Below are 17,913 nucleotides of genomic sequence, written 5' to 3' on the forward strand. Positions count from 1 at the left end.
AGATATTCTCTTACACTTTAGCAAAGTCAAATATACTGTGTTAGGGATGTTAATATGTGTCCAAACTTAAACCTTCTACTTCCAGGGCAGATACTTTACCTCTGTGTGCTAGACACTGCTGGTTGCAAATAACCATTTTGCCTGACTCTTTAACCAACAGAACTTCAACCCTGTTCAAATGTTCATAGTTGCTATGTAGACAGCAGTGGCCCCTTTAACAGTTCTGGCCAATGAGATATTAGCGAGAGTTGCTGGGTGGGCTTCTAAAAAACCTCTTTAAAAGGAGGCTAACTCAACTAGTTTTCACCTTTTGTCCTTTGTCCTTGCAATTCTCCTTCTCTCTCTCTCTCTCTCTCTCTCTTTTTAATATTTTATTTACTGGGGCTCCTGGGTGGCTCAGTCATTAAGCATCTGCCTTCAGCTCAGGTCATGATCCCAGGGTCCCGGGCTGGAGCCCCGCATAGTCCTCCCCACTCTGCAGAAAGCCTGCTTCTCCTTCTTCCACTCCTCCTGCTTGTGTTCCCTCTCTCACTGTGTCTTCCTCTGTCAAATAAATAAATTAAATATTAAAACTTAATAATAATAAAGATTTTATTGATCTATTTATTTATTTATTTATGGGGGGAGGGGAGCAGAGGGAGAAAAACAGGCAGATTCCACTCTCAGCACAGAGCACCAGGCAGGACTCCATCCCACATCCCTGAGATCATGATCTGAGCTGAAATCAAGAGTTGGATACTTAACCAACGGAGCCACCCAGGCACCCCTGCAATTCTCCTTCTTCCATCTGGAAGTAAGACACAATGGCTGAATAGGAACAGCCATCTTGTGATGAGAGAAAGACATCTCAGTGGCTGAGCGGCCACTGAGAATCGGCTAAACAGCAATACAGAAGTTCGGGTCCCACAAATAAAAGTACCCTGCAATCCTGGTCTGCCTACCTGCCTACCACATCTTCTCAGTACCTGAGACAAAGAAACACTCTCATCTATTTTCTGTTACAAACAACCAAATACAACCTTAGCTAACATTGATTTCCAGACTAAGCCCACTTCATTTGTTAAAAGAAAAAGCCCAAACGAATGCTGTTATAACTTGCAGCACTACAGTGCTATCATGATGCCGCACAGTTAAAGTTCACTTATTACACAACTGACAAGTACATTAAGCCATGAGCAGAGCATGAGCAGATGAAATCTGAAATCAAGTTTTTTTTTTTTTTAAAGATTTTATTTATTTATTTGACAGACAGAGATCACAAGTAGGCAGAGAGGCCGGTAGAAAGAGAGAGAGGGGGGCGCCTGGGTGGCTCAGTGGGTTAAGCCGCTGCCTTCGGCTCAGGTCGTGATCTCAGAGTCCTGGGATGGAGTCCCGCATCGGGCTCTCTGCTCAGCGGGGAGCCTGCTTCCCTCTCTCTCTCTCTGCCTGCCTCTCCATCTACTTGTGATTTCTCTCTGTCAAATAAATAAATAAAATCTTTAAAAAAAAAAAAAAAAAAAAAAAAAAGAAAGAGAGAGAGGAGGAAGCAGGCTCTCCGCAGAGCGGACAGCCCGATGCGGGGCTCGATCCCAGGACCCTGGGATCATGACCTGAGCCAAAGGCAGAGGCTTTAACCCACTGAGCCACCCAGGCGCCCCTGAAATCAAGTTTTTGTAGAATCCTGGAAGCCAAGTGAAAACCACTGAGCAAGACCTTCCAAGACTACACAGTATGAAGCGGGGGGAAGTTCCAGAAAACTTTACATTCCAACTTTCAATCCAAATGGCACCAGAGTCGGCTCACACAACAAAATGACAGGATTTTTTCCAACCACACATCTATGCAGGCCATAAAACTGAAGTGAAGATGAAAACTACAGGTGTAGTGGTTCTCAGTCCCTTCAGTCACCAAGCACATAGGCAGAATTACATAGCCCTGAGAGAAAAGGTTAAAGCAATTACTCAAAGTTTCCATGGAAAACAAACAAACAAGCAAAAAAAAATTAAAAAATAAAAAAAAAATTTTTGCCTTTCTTTCAAAATAATCAAAAAGGATTTTTCAGTGATGTTCTAGATAAGTAAAAAATCTGCCACTCACCTTTCACAGAGAATGATAGTGAAACATTTTTTACAGCTGTCTGGGGACAACTGCTTGATTTCCAGATCAATAGGAAAAGATCCAGTTTTTTGGGCTGAAATAATTTGCCTTCTTTCTAAATTAGGCTAAAATGTATAAAATAAAATTTATTGGGTTCACATTAATGATGTCATTTTCACACTTAACAACCTTTTCAAAAAATGTTGAGAAAATTAAATCTTCCAATGACAGAATTAAGTAGCAGAATTTCAGATTCAGGTGAGAGCTAATATTAATAATATAAAAATGTATATAATTAATCAAGATAACAGTATACAGGGGAGTTTCCTTATACTGCCCCCCCAAAAAAACAAGAGGGATCATTCTGTCCTCTGTGCTAAGCTAAACATGTTTCATATTACATAGTAAATACACTGGATAATTTCATATATATATATATATATATGAATATATATATATATGAAAGCCACTGACATGGTCAGTTTCTAGCATAAACAATAAGTAAATGTGTCTTATTTGTAAATAAGTGCCTTTATTCACCCTGACTGTGCTATTAGCTGAAGTAATGTGATGTTTTTTTAATCAGATATCCTGAATATTCCGGCTATGAGTATATCTTATAAGCAAGAGAACTACAATATGAATCAGAGCACTGCACTCTTCTCTGCAGCAAACAGCTCTTTCTGTGTTGTTCTAATTCATCGAACGTCTGTTTTCACTCAGAAGTAAAGGACCAAAGCAAGACATAAGAACAGACCACATCATAAACAACTGGGGCTCACTAACTTGGTACTACTCAGTTTTCTACAACTGGGTTGTAAGTCCTCGCACAGGCCATCTGAGGACTAAGCCTAACAAAACTCTCAGCTTCTAAATCCAATACTCATAACTGCTGACAGTATAGATTATTATAATTCTACGTTTCTGACAACAGACAAATTTTGAATTTGTTCCAGCTGACTCCACCACTTACACTATTCAACAGCTGGGGCATATGATAACTTGGCAACCTGATAATACTCTAGCTGAATGCAAACTCATTCTGTAACCAAGGAACTTTGTCAGAAATAAAAATCCAAATAACCTCTCTTAAGTTCAAATGGGAATGTGAAATGTTTGAACAATGCATGATTTCAGAAAATGAGCGACTGTACTTTGAAAGTTTAGTGAACTGACACTCCCTATTCAAAGCCTACAATTCTTTCCTGATTAGATCAGCCCCCATAGCAAGTCATCACGGTTAATAAGCACTATAGTGAAGTCATCGTATTGGATACTGATGGGAAATCATAACTGGCTTCAAAACAAACTGGGAAACAATGAGTTTTCCAGGTCCCCAGCTTTACGTATAATACACTGGCCAATACTCTTACTTTCCTTTCCAAAACTAAATGAAACATAGGACATCTATAAAGCCAAGCACAAACTGATGACCTAAGCATTTTAAGACCACAAAGAAAATGAAGGTAACATTGCTCACTTTTTCAGTGAAATTTGGGACTGTAGGTTTGAAAGAGTATATTTAACTGCAATGATGATCATTAGGCTATAATTAAAATGAAGTGTAGTGAGAAATGCAATGGCCTTTGGATCTTTTTCTTTTATTTCCAAAGGCAAAGAGAAACAAGCTTTTAAAGAATGCTTGCTTCTGCAAGACAAGTCAAAGCAACAATTATCGTTTTCAAAGTCACCTGAAATCACCCATACATCACTGAGGTAAAACTTGATAAGACAAAAATTCACACAGCAGTAATTTTTTTCTAAAGTATGAAAAAACTTCCAGACGTTTTTGCTTCTGGATTTTAAACAGCACAGGTGTGTAGTCTTCAATAAGGTTTGTTAATCGGCATTGCAATATTTTTCATTTTTCACGTTCTGGAGAAAACTGATTAAAAACCTTATTTTAAAATGTAAAGACAGAAATAAATATGAATGTATTACACACGCAACATAAATGCGACCGATGTGCTTTAGCCTAAAATATCAATGCACTTGCTCAGTGGCAATGTTATACACAATAGAGTCTTGGCACAAAGGAATTCTGATTGCGCTGTTTACAAATTCAACATGGATTAAAAGAATGTCAATAACAAAACATGTTCTAGAAAGAGATAAAATACATTTCTGGGTAGACTGTGAGCATTTTGGAAATTTGGAATTTAGTTGTTCAATTCAGGATTTTATATTTCTACTTTCTGCTAATAGAAAAGTAGCAATGCATGCCATTTTTAACCATATAACCCTCCATTCAATTTGCAGATATAGTTTCTTAAGACCAAAGCAAGTGTTCGAAAGATACAAAACCCTCTGAATCCAAGCTATGAATCCGGCCACTCTTCACTATTAATATATCAAGGGTCTGTCAGTAACCCTGGGTGGGGAGTGTTTTGGTCTCCTTACTGTGTCTCTTGTCTGTACATACTGAAAAATGATTTCCAGAGACAAAAAGGCTCTTTAAGATGAGACGATGCACTTTGTCTAACACTATATTTAACTATAAAGTCAAAGTAAACAATACTAAAATATAAAAAATTTATCAGGTTGGCACAGAATTTCCCAAACATAAATAGGCAGAAAAGCATTTCAAAATATACTGCTTTACATTTAAATTTACAACAGACTCACTGACTTAAGGCTTTCATCCATCACACAATCAAGTAATTTTTATGATGCATAAGAATAGGCATATACTCAGAAACCACAAACTTTTTTCAAATAAAATCATTCTAAGAAAAATGATTTGGGGATGCTCTCAGTGGTGAAACCGAAGAACCTTTTTTTTTTTTTAAATTTAAGAACCCAATACCCCATGCAAAGCAAGAGCAGCAATGCCTTAGTAATCCCGTGGAGAATTAACCGGCAGCCACCCTCCCAGGAAGAATTATGATTATTCATAGTACTTAAGAGCTTCTACAAGGGAGAGAAAATGCAATGTGCTTGAAACCCAAACCCCTTCCCCCCACTCCAAGGGCGTCTCCGGACCATCGCCCACCCCCACCACTCTCTCTGAGTTGTGGTCACTAAATCCTATCCAAAAAACCCTGGTCCATTTCCAAGACTGGCCCAGACACCTGTTTACCTGTGCCCAAGCAGTAGTGGCTCTGGTTAAGCAAAGATAACGGTTACCAGGCTGGTGCGTGCTAAGCCCCGCCGCCGGAGCCCGGGGCACCACATACCTTTGTACCTCTCCAGAACATCCTCGTAGGCCTGGAGGTACTCCTGCTCCTCCACGTACAGGTAAGCAGCTGGCGAGAGATACCCCGCCATACTGAAGTTTATCTAAGCGATGACTGGCCAATTCCCCTTTCCCCCTCCTAACCCCAGAGACTATCGTAGTCAGCAAGACGCAGCCTTGAGAACTGGAAAAGCGGAAGGAGCGGCGGGCTGGGGGAGAGCGCTGAAGCCGGAGACGCAGAGCCAGGGGCGCGAGGGGGCGGTGGGCGCCGGAGCCGGCAGAGGAAACGCCCAGGCCCCCTGGCGGGCTGCGGGTGCGGGGCCGCCGCTCCGGGGAGCCAGAGTCCCTCTCAGGTTTCAGCAGCAGCAAATCTCGGCGAGCCCGGGGGCGGCGACAAGCAGCGCCACGCCACGCGGAGGAGCCTGGAGCCCAGTGGTGACGGGCGAAGGGTGGCGGGCGCCGGGACCCTCTGCGGGCAGCACGGCCGTCGCCCTGGCCCTGCGCTGGGCGCCTGCTGAGGGCCCGGCTGAGGCCGCGGCGGCGGCGGTGCTGAAGGACGGGCGCGCTGCCTCCGCCCGGGATGCTGCGCGGCGCATCTGCGGCATTTCCTGGCCGCCGCGCCGCAGACACTCGCCCGCGCCCCCGGAGAGAGGGAGGCGGGAGGGCGGAGGGCGGAAGGGAGGGGGCAAGCGCGGCGGTCAGCGCCCGGGCTGGCTGGGCTCCGACCCTGCCGCGGCTCGGCCCCTCCCTCCCCAGGCAGGGCCGGGCGCCCCGGGGCCCCCTCTCCGGCCCGCCCACCCGGGTGGATCTCACGGCCAAGCACGCCCACCCCCGGACACTGGCCGGCCGGCCCGGATCCCCAAGGGTGAGGTTTCTATTTGGGACCCACAACAGGTGCCTGGGAAACAAAGCCGCAGATCGCGGTCACCGACGAGCGCAGCAGCCCCCCCACCGCGTCCCCCCGCCCCCCCCCCAACCAAATGGGTTGAGCAGTCGGAGGTCTCCCCCCGGGAAGGGATGACAGGGGCAGGAGTGGAAAATACTCTTCGACCCTGCTTATGGCACGGAGGGACTCAGGTCACTCAGTGCCTCACGGGGCGGGGAGGGACCAGGGTCCCTTCCCCGGGCACATCTCGGGGGCGGGGCGGCGCGCCTCTGCAGGTGGCCCCGCGCGTCAGGGCCTGACAGCCTGGAAGCCACTGCGCCTGCGCGCCCGGCGGACCAGCCCTCAGTCCCTCCCTTCCGCCCCCCAGAGCCAGCCCGAGCATCTGCCGCGGCGCTCCTGGGAGGCGGCCACAGCGGGTTAGCTCTCAGTGCCTCCAGCTTACTTTGTCCCCTCCCTCCTTCTCTTTCCCCATTATTCATTCCACACAGTACTGGTATCTTCTGAATTTGAACAAAATGGACACAATTCCCTTAACTTTGGAATGTCATATACTAAGGTGGTGAGTTTTAGGGATCCAAGAACCATTTGGTACTCAGACGCGTACACAGATGTTTAAGAGTACTGACTGAAGTCAGCATCCTGCCTCCTTACTAACTGTGTGACATGGCCAAGTTACTTACCCTCTCTGGCCTCTCTTCATCAGGAAAATGGGGTTAATGGTGCCTACCTTATAAGTCTGTGGCTTTATACATGTTAGCTATAATTATTAATAGATAAATCAATGCGTTGTTGACCATCTGACTTGACAGTTTCATCTTTTGCCCACATCTTCCCTCCCTATTTCTTTCTTTCATATGTACTGACCTTTTGTCCTTGATGAGTTTTTTTTCCCCTTTCAATGTTGTGAATCTGGACCATTTTTCATTAACTCTTAGATGGGGATAAGTACTAAAAACTGTACACTCCTGGAAAAAAACGTACTTGAGTTAGAGCTGGAAATCTTTACTTCTCTTGAACAACTGGCCTACTTTTGTTATCCCAAAGCAAAACCGTATCTCTCTTTCTGTCCTGACCACTGGTTTATAATCTGAGTTTGAGTCCATGTCCCACCAAGCTCCTAGGATCAATGGTTTTCTCGCAGCTTGGTATGCTGTACACATTGGTTCATGAAGTAACAAGCATGCATCATCTGTGACACCTTCTTGAAATGAAAGGGTTAACAATTAGATCCCTAAAAGTCATTCCATTTATAGACCACACACGTAGATGAATCTCTCTCAAAATTTTTTTGTCTCCTTTACAATGACTAGGGTCATTGAGGGCACAGTCTGAGCCTCCATCAGAGACTGAAACCCAGCAGCATCCAGTTTTGTGAATATAATCAATGCACTCTTAATTGATTTTAACTCTCCTTTTAAGGAGACAGTCAAAATGAACAGCAGCAGCATTGGGGTTTTCTATAAAGATAGCCTTTGCCCCATGCATTCTTGGAATGGTAATATTGGGTCAACCTGCTAATAATAATAGTCTGTTCCATAGGGAAGCAGAAGTTAAGCACAGCAGTTAAGAGGCTACCCTCTGGAGCTAAGAATGCCTGAATTCAGATCAAGATCCACCACTTGCTAGTTGTATGACCTTGGGAAAAGTCTCTCCCTCTCTCAGCAGATTTCTGGACTAAAAAATGGAGAAAATAACTATACCTACTTCAAAAGGTTGTTCAGAGACTAAATGAGACAACACAGTAAATGCTATAAGAACATCTGACCATGGAGCTCCTGGCGACTCAGTTGGTTAAGGATTCGACCCTTGGTTTCAGCTTGGGTCATGATCTCAGGGTCGTGAGATCAAGCCCCATGTTGGGCTCTGTGCTTAGCACAAAGTCTGGTTGAAATCCTCTCTCTCCCTCTGCCTTTCCCCCTGCTCATGATCTCTCTCTCTCTCAAATAAATAAATCTGAAAAAAAGAGCATCTGACCATTTGCAAACTATCATTTATACAGCATTTACCATATACCAAAGAATTTGTAAAATGTTTTGCACTCACTACTTTATTTACTTGCCACAGCCATGACCCTTTAATAGAGAAAATGAAGATGAGAAAAATTCAGTAAGTTGCCAAAGAAAATACAACTAGCTTGTGATAGAGGGAGAATTAAAATCCAAGTTTGCCTGAGTCCAAAGTCTGACTCTGCTTAGACCCTTCAATTCCAACTTTAAAGAATTTACATGGGACAAAAATCCATATTTTAAAATAGCACTGTTCCCAACAAACCGTGTACCTTTACGGGCACTTCAAGAATAAAAACTCGGCCTACCATATCCAGTAACTAAGAACAGCAGATCTATAGTTCTTATATAAAAGTCATTTATACAATGGATATTATAAAGCCCCACTCCTTACACTTCATCATCTTTTTCTCACATTGACCTTGAGATATAGGAAAGGCGTACAGTCTCCGACTTTAAAGTGAGAACACTACAGTAAGTGCAAAAGCACTTTTAAAATCGTCAAGTGTCAGACATGTGACATAAGACTCTCTAAAATGTAAACCTGATTATATCACTGCATTGCCGAAAATCTTTCAATAATTCCTCACCACTTACAGCATGAATGGTCCAATCTCCTCAGTATTACACATAGGCACCTTTCCATTTCCGCTATTCTCTACCAAATCCCATGTTCTACTATGCATTGCACTTGAAATTTCCATATAAACACATCTCCCTACCTTTGTTCTTATGGTTCCATCCCTCTGAAGTGGTCTTCCCTTTCCCCCTATTCCCATCAAGCTCTTTAATTCTCACTTCAAGTGGCACCTCCCCTCAGAAGCTTTCAGGCTCCATTCTCTGTCCATGTTAATTAGACTCTCTTCTGGATTCTTTTCACATTAGGTACTTATATAGCCCTAACAACTAATCTCTCACGCCATGTTGTAACAGTCTAACAACATATCCAGTTATCATATTGGACTATAACTTCTTTAAAAGCAGAACTATGTGCTTTTCTTCATTTTATTCCAGGGACTCGATCAATATTTATTAAATGTGAATGAATTTAGTTATCCCACACACCATAAGGTCTTTTTGACTCTAGGCATTTTCATGTTCAATTTTATTTTTATGACCTTAAAAACAAATAAAAATATTGGACTTTCAACTCCTTTATTACTAAGTAATGAACACAATGGACATCCTCATACCACTTCTGAACCTCACCCCATCTCTTACTAGGGATGAATTTCAAGGATGGGTGAGTTTCAGGCAGAGTGTGAAAATGTCTAATAAAGTTAAAAGTTGAAATCTTTTCATAGTATATTTTCGAACTACCCACAGCATCGAAATCGCTCAGATGCCCTGTTCCCTTATCTTCCACTGGTTGATCACTGGTGAACAAATAACATATTTGAATTTCATATTTTAGCTACATTATTTTTAAACAGATATCGGAAGACTGGCCTCCAAGTCTTTGCTCCCAAGATATGATTATTATGATTTGTGTAGAAAACAGCCAACTTACCAATATTTATTTTTAAAACAGTAGCATATTTCCATACTAGGGCTGCTTATTCTGTTTGTAGTTTTGTTTTGTTTTTGATTAATCTCTTTAAAGTATGTGACTTTGAGGTCTCAAGTTCACTAATGAACACTAACTTTATAGCTCTCCCCATATAGCTATCCCCAACTCAGCGAACATTTTAGAACAAATAAAACATGGCCCCTGCCCTCAGTGAGTTTACCGTCTACCAATATCTTCTTGTCCACTGCATCCCATCAGAACCCCCAGTTCTTCCATTTCTTCCCCAACTACAGTATACACAGATGATTAGTCCCCCCCAACTTCTCTGGACTCTGGCCTAGTCATTTTCCTCAATTTAAATAATCTCATTACCCCCTCACAAATTCCTTACCAATCCTTCTCTCATAACCCCTTCCTGCACTATCAAAAAGCAAATTACCCACTTCTGTCACCATCAACAAAAACCTCAAGCCAGAAGCACCTTCTTCCTTCCACAAAATGGACGGAACACAGGCATCCTGTTCTGATGGGCTAGAGCTCCAAATTCTCTCAGCACCCTCCTTTTACCTGTCTTTGCTTTCTGCTGAGCCAAAGACACCTTGCAGATACTGGCTCCTCCTCTCCATGCCTCACACCTGCTCCTGGAGGGGCAGGGTGGGGAGTGAAGCAGTATCTCTACCGGGCAAGGAGTCAGGCCTCAGTGACTAAACACTTTTTAATACTTGAGGAGGGCGGTGAGATCTAGGTCTGCCTCAGCTCCCCCAAACCACCCCTGCTTGGTCTCACTGGCTCCCAAACAGTCTCCCTCCAGGACCCTCCCTCCTCCCACCCTTTCACTGCTCCACCCCTCCCCTCAAGGCCTGGAAGAGAACAGGCAGCATCTCACAACAGCAGCCAGAAGAAGCTCAAGGCTGTTGCCCCAGAAACCCAGACTAGAGAATGGCTGTCTGGGAGCTGTTTGTTTTTCCTGTAATCAGAAAATCCTACTAGGGGGACTGTAGGGGGAGTCCCTGCTGCTGTGGTGCCTGGGCTCTGGACTAGTCCTCACCAGCCCCTCAGAGGAATATAAAGTACCAACTTTGCATTACAGTGGGAGGCAAAAGAAACTGAGTGGGCACACACCCACCACCACCCCAGAGGGAATGTTCGAGAGTGGAGAAGAAAGGAGCCAGATCCACTGGCTGCAGAAATCAGCTGGGACAAAACCTGACCTTTGGCCTTTGCAAAAGCCAGCGGCTCCCCCCCCCCCCGCAAAAGACTTAGTCCATCCTACCCATTACCATTCTGAAAGAGAAAACTGTGGAGGGAACTGAGGACCAATCACCCCAGAAAGCAAGTCTCATGCACAGTACACATATGAAGAAACCACATAGGCACTGGGAGGTTGGAGGATTGGTTTCCTCAGTGTTCTCAGCTTTCAGCTGGGTAAAACAAGTCATCCCTTCTGGTTCGACTTCTACACCCAGTGCAAGGGAACACCGGTAACAGAACAGAAACATTGGCACCTCCCCTATATTAATTAATCAGGAATGCATGATGGCTAAACCTTCAAAAGCACCAGGGACGGAAAGCTGCTATGGACAGATGGTTCTGACAGAGATGCTACAATTAAAAAAAAAAAAAAGGCATCCAAGTTGCTGGAATTCCCTCTGCAATCCCATATACCAAACACCAGGAATCCACCCCAGTTAAACCTGCGAAGCTCAGTGTCCCTGGGCAAAAAATGGAAAGGAAGGGAGCTTTCTCACAGATTCTAGCAAATACACTAGGAATCACAGAAGTTAATACTTTCAGAATGTCACAGCGGCTAGGGCATGTAAATAGGGAAAGTTTAATGCAGATGTCTGTAAATATCCGCCTTGCAATTCGAAGGTATCAATCCATCCAACCAGAAGACAGGGCCAAACAGCTTAGTCACCAGCAGGCTGGGCAAACTGCTTTCTCGATAGAAATCAAGCATAAAGTAAACATGGTCATCCTCCTCCCCCACCTTGAGCACAGATCTCTGCCCAGTGCATCAGCTCCCAGCTCTGGCTCCCAGGGGCTCAGATGGGTGAATTTCCGCAACTCCCGTCAGGGGTCCGTCCCCTCCCCAACGACGCGCTTACCTGCTATCCTAAGCACTGCCCTCTCAGCGGGGTCCAGCACTGAGCCCCCATGAATCTTTCTTTTTGATCTCTCATGTTTAGGCAAATTCCAGGGTAAGGTGTCTCCCGGAGCTGGAGATGCGGAGCCAGATTTCTGGCTGAAATCATCCTCATCAGAAAAATCCGCAGAGGAAGACATAGAGCAGCGATAGGACGCGTTCCCGGAACTCTACAGAGGATGACACAGGAAAAAAAAAAAGCATTAACAGCATAACACTCACATATGCTCATCGATTTCAACAGCCCCCTCCCTGCCCCCGAACGGAGTCTGGCATCCTGTACCATCCTCAATGCTGAAGGGATACACAAACAAGAAATAAAACCCAGGGCTCACCATCTTTTCTCCGCGGCGTCTCCGACAGCAGAAACAAAACCCAAGCAGTCCCAATACATGGAAGAGGTGCACAGAAGTGTGTGGCCTGCGGTCCGGCCACCAGCTCACAAATGACTGGCCCAACAATGAAGCCAGAATCAACAGCCTTCCTGTTACAAATCTATAGTATTTGGCTCCCCCACCAGGACAGGAGAAACATTTTCCATTAGGCTGCTGGTTAATTCATTAAGGCAACTAACTCGAAGTTTCAAAAACAAAGCACAAATGCAGGATGTTGAGTCCCAATTCCTTTCCGTTTCGGGTCGCCTCACCGCTGGAGTCTCCTTTCTGACGAGCTTTAAGCCCCTTGTCCTCTTTATTTAATTTGCTTCATGAGATTGAAGCAGGTTCCCAGAAAAGAGCAAGGAGGGAGGAAGGGCAGATTCTGAGAAGAGCTTTTCTTAAGGCTGGGAGAACACAAAAGACTGTTTTCAGAAGCCTAGGACAGCGGCAATAAACAAACATCTGAACTCAGTTGAGAGTTCTTCAGATAATTTAAACTTCTAACAAAGTAACAGCTGCCAATAATGTAAATGAGGATGATGGCAGCACAGTGACAGGAAACAGAGCCCTTCTCAGCTCCTGGTCATCACACAGGGAATGGAGGAACAGGATGTTTCCACCAAAGCACTTTGCCCTCCCTTCATCACGTAGGAGCAAATCTGCGGGATCATATCTTGCTAAAAGGGTTCTATCTTCCATTCGGGGAAAGGGCACGAGCGATCAGTCCTGCCTTCTTGATGGAGTTGGGTTTGTGATCCTGTAGAGAGCCACCAGCTTACTGTGGAAATCAGGATGTGATCTGCTCTGGGAACAGAGTTATAGAGTATCAAAGGGAAGTCTTCACTTTCCCATTTAGAATTCCACTTGGCTAAGTGAAGCACATCATAAAGATGGCAAAACTGGTACAACTCGAATTCCTGAAACGTATCTTGCAGTCACCGATTCCTCAGAAACAAGTTGCAGACAGGAATCAGTGAGGCATACTCCAATTTGAGCAAAAACACTGGCTGCTCACAAAAGCGGTGGCTACTGCAGCAAAACAGGCTGTGTGAGCAACATCCCAAAGCACTCACCCACAGCCTGTGAAACAAACTAGAAGTGAATCAGGACTATTAATCTTGCCTCGCTCTATTCAGGCATGTTGTTACACACGGTCAACACCACCATTTTAACAGTACACATAATATCTCCCACAAAGTAAAGTGTCTAAGGGTTATCTTTAGCTCTGTTCTTCCCTGATAAAGTGGTCTTCCATTTTATTTTACCTGCCATTTCATCACCTTGGCTAATTTATTTATTCAGATTTTGTGTGTTCTCCTCATGGCAATAATGTATGAGGCAAACATGAGGTAAATACATAAAATTGATTTTTCTGTATTGTAGCTAGAGTCCACAGAGAGTTGTGAGTGGCATTAAGTCAGTCACAGAATGCTATTATCAACCTAATTTATTTTCCACGCTTTTCAGAAAATTCATCTTGAGCTCTCTGAGGTGGTGTTGTCAGCTGGATCCATGAAAAAGGGGGACATTCTTGAAGACTTTCAAAAGGGTATTGGGTTTCTTTGGTTGCCTTGTCTTCCTTAAAATGGCTTCCAACCTGTCCTTACTTAAGGTCATCCTTTATCTGCGAGATTATATTTCTTGTTGCCTGCACAATTTCAGTGACTATAGTAATTTGATTGTTTATCTTTACAGACAGATTTAGGGAATAACTGTTAAAGAACTGCTCCGTTCCAAAAACCACTGGTTATTGATTTTTATAGATAGAGTAATTCTTTTTAATGACCAGAGTCTCAGCTGATTGAACAGCCAGACGTGATTTATGCCATGACATAAACACCATTAATCACACACAGCCAGATGGGAACAGTTACTACCCCAGGACCCAAGGGTGTTGACTAGGGCAGCCTCTAATCTAGTAGTGTCAGTGGTAAACAGATAAGAGAGAAAAGGAAAAAAAGACAATCAGCAACACCTCTTTCAGCAATATATCATATGAAAATATAGATACAGACACAGAGACCCAGGGAAATCATACATATTTATATTTTGGTCAAGTCTCCCAGGTTACACGATTCAAGCATTTTAAGAAAGTATTCGGGGTTTTATTGTTGTTGTTGTTGTTTTCATAATAATTTTCATAAACACTTTAAAAAATATAAGTAAACTATACAAAATTAGGCCCATTTGAATCTTGAAAATTGAGAACGGATTTAAAAGAAGCTGCTCTGAAGGCAATTGATCCTATAAGACTGTTATATGCTTTACTGATTTGCGATGACTTGCCAATTCATGTCACTATCTTGGGGGCTAGAGAGAGGCATGTAAGAGTACAGTTCTCATTTTTTTGGAAAAAACAAACATGTTCCCTGGCCCAAAATCCAGAGCCTCGACTTTGATGTGGGGCTAGCAAGAATAAGACAAAGAGGGTTCTTGCAACCAGCAAAAGCTCCCAAGATCTCCCTTGTTCAAACCTTGCCTAAAGTTTGATTCATATTAAAATATGAATATCTAATATATATATATATATATATATATATATATATATACACACACACACACACACACATCTATGTCCATGAATAGGAGATGGGATAATTACAGTATATCCATATAATGAGCTACAATGCAACAATTAAAGAAAAGTGTTATCGATCTACACTTAGAAAAGCATAAAGAGTTCATATAGAATGATTCTTTTAAAAAATGTGTGTGTGTAGATGGATAAACAGATACATGATTGATAAATAGGTAGACAGATGATAGGTAAGTAGATAACCATTTACCAGTATGTAAACAATGGTTATGTCTGGGTGTTGACTAATACTATAAATAGATTTAATTTTATTTCTTGTAATATTTTTAATCCAGAACAAACACACAAAAAGATTACTAAAAAGAAAGATACCATACCAACAATCAGACAGAAGAGCAAAGGCCCTATTAAGAAGTAACTATTTAACCAGTGCCTTTAACCATTTGGGGCTCATAGGCACCCCTGAAAAGTTGAAGCAATCTATGGAAACATCTCTCCAGAACAGAGCACATGGGCACATGGGCTCACTGACCCACTGACTTCAAGTTAAGGACCCCAATTTACACCATCATCTATCATCACCATTTAGCATTTGCGTTGAGAACAAGAAAGCACTGTGAGTATGCAGGAAGAGAAATAAAGGTAATTAGAAGAGTAAAGACAAGGTTGACCTAGGTCATAATTTTTTTTTTAAAGATTTTATTTATTTGACAGACAGAGATGACAAGTGGGCAGAGAGGCAGGCAGAGAGAGAGGAGGAAGCAGGCTCCCTGCTGAGCAGAGAGCCTGATATGGGGCTCAATCTCAGCACCCTGGGATCATGACCTGAGCAGAAGGCAGAGGCTTTAACCTTCTGAGCCTTCCAGGTGTGCCAGGTCATAATATTTTTAACATTTGGCTTTTTCTTTTCTTTTCTTTTCTTTTTTTTTTTTTTAATAAAGAACTCTGAACCACCTCTGGATCTATGCTGAGTCTCTACAGCCCAAAACACCAGGTTATGAGGAACCTGTATACCCTGTATTGTGTCTTATTACAACCTAATTATTAAGGCAGTTTTAACAATTGAATTAGATCACCCTAATTTTAAAGTGACTTTCCTAATAGCCAGTGCATTCACATAGTATTAAAAACAACCCAAATGCCTTAAAGCTAAGATAATTACAGAATGCAACATTTTTAGAAGGGGAACTAAACAATAACTTCTCTAATTGAAACCCCGGTGGGGGATCTGAGATAAATACAATGGAACTGCCTAAATTGGAAGCCGCCCAACCTTAGTACCCTGATCTGCAGGAAAGTGCCAGGAAATTGTCTCTGCACTAGACATTCTCTAACTGCAATGAAGAAACAAGTGCAGAGATAAGGGTTTATAAAAGAGCCAGACTTTTAGGGTCCCAGAGACTGGTAAGGTAACTTCCACAAACCTTCATATCTATATTTTATGCACACGTCTGTAAATATATTCCCAAAAGGTTAAAAACTAAAAAGCACGTAAAAAAATAACAATTAGGCAGGGGTGCCTGGGTGGCTCAGTCAGTTAAGCATCTGACTCTTGGTTGAGGCTCAGGTCACAATCTCAGGGTCATGAGATGGAGCCCAGTGCTGAGATGGCTCTGCTCAGCGCAGAGCCTGCTGGAGATTCTTTCCCCCTCCCTCTCCTTTCCTCCCCAACTCACACTCTTTCTCTCTTAAATAAATAAATAAGATATTTAAAATTTAAAAAAGAAAGAACAATTAGGCAATCTAGATTGTGGGGCAATCGATAAAATAACTATCCTGGACTCTTCATAAACGTCAATGTCAAGAAATATACATACCCAAAAAACAGAGAATGTTCTAAATTTAAAAGACAAATAAAACATAACAGCAAATTCATGAACCTTGATGAGATTCTATACTTTTTTTTTTAAGCCAAAAAGACATGTTAGAAACAACATAGATCATGGATTGCTTATTAGATATTATTAGGAAATGATTGTTAATTGTCTATGGTATGATAATGATACTGTAGTTGTGTGAGAAAGAGTCCTTATCTTGGGACACTTTATTCTTACCTTCCAGGCTGGAGAAACTCATGACATCCATCTGTACTTATTTTCAATTGTTTTAATAAAACAGAAGGACTGGTAAATATAGCAATAGGTTAATAATAAGTATCCACTATACTACTCTTTCAACTTTTCTATACATTTGAATATTGTCAAAATGAAGAATTGGGGGAAACACATAAGCAGGACCTTTCTCAGTTTCTCTAAGTGTTGCTTAGTCTAGGCCTGTTCTCACAAAACCAAAATCCCATGTTGTAAGTACACAGTGATAGTATCCATCTGAGTGATTTCTTGTAACATTTCTTGGTATACAGGTAGAGAATTAGATAAGCACCCAGAAAGGTGATGTGCTTGCCTCAATCCCAAGCAGAGTTTTAGATGGAAGGATATAAAATAGGCTCCATTGTTATTCATTTAAATATAGCCCAGTAAACCTAGTTGGTTAAGTATCACTTTTTTTATATTTTACAAAAACAAAAAGAAAGATGTCAAAACTTTTAAAAACATAGATTCCAATTTTGTTTAAAATTCTGTTGATTAGGCAAGTACAAATACTAGCTTCTTGCATGTTATGTAAAAATGCAAAGTATGGCACAAAAAAACACTTATATCCTAGTTTTTTACTGGGAAGTAAGTCAAAAAAGCAAGGGCCCACTATCTAATAAATAATACAATAATACAATAATAATAAATAAATAATAATAAAGAAGACAATCTTTACAACAAATAAACAGATGCTGAAGAAAACAATTAATGAAAATGTAAGAAAGTGCATTTAACCCCTTGAAGACAAAATGAGTTACATTTTGGGGACTATGTGCTTGTTTTTAAATTTTTTTCAAAACCAGCTGAACAATTCAAGTACTCTCTCATCATATAAATAACTTTTAATTAGTCTCCCATTGGAAACCACCTCTATTTTTTTTTAAGATTTTATTTATTTATTTGACAGACAGCAAGAGAGAGAGAGAGAATGAGCCCACAAGTGGAGGAAACAGCAGAGGGAGCAGGAGAAGCAGACTACCTTCTGAGCAGGGACACTGACACAGGACTTGATCCCAAGACCCTGGGATCATGACCTGAGCCGAAGGCAGATGCTTAACTAAATATGCCACCCAGGAGCCCCTGGAAACCACCTTTAAACAGTAAGAGG

General features: G+C 42.3%; 1 protein-coding gene across 27 annotated transcripts in view; it reads right to left on the bottom strand.

Annotated features, from left to right (window-relative positions):
• DST (dystonin) overlaps nt 1-17,913 on the bottom strand; it is a 471,262-nt gene that overhangs the window by 347,717 nt on the left and 105,632 nt on the right. For 19 of the 27 annotated variants that reach the window (XM_013045864.2, XM_045071198.1, XM_045071195.1 and 16 more), the window contains exon 4: nt 11,762-11,969. In XM_013045864.2, coding sequence (XP_012901318.1) covers nt 11,762-11,969 — 208 coding nt within the window. Of the gene's footprint in view, nt 1-5,252; nt 5,473-11,761; nt 11,970-12,134; nt 12,350-17,913 lie in introns of those variants that run through there. The other 8 variants (XM_013045873.2, XM_004772395.3, XM_013045867.2 and 5 more) reach the window with 3 other exon arrangements.

The sequence above is a fragment of the Mustela putorius genome, unplaced genomic scaffold (assembly GCF_011764305.1).
Source record: "Mustela putorius furo isolate JIRA1106 unplaced genomic scaffold, ASM1176430v1.1 tig00003983_pilon_pilon_pilon, whole genome shotgun sequence".
Lineage (NCBI taxonomy): Eukaryota > Metazoa > Chordata > Mammalia > Carnivora > Mustelidae > Mustela > Mustela putorius.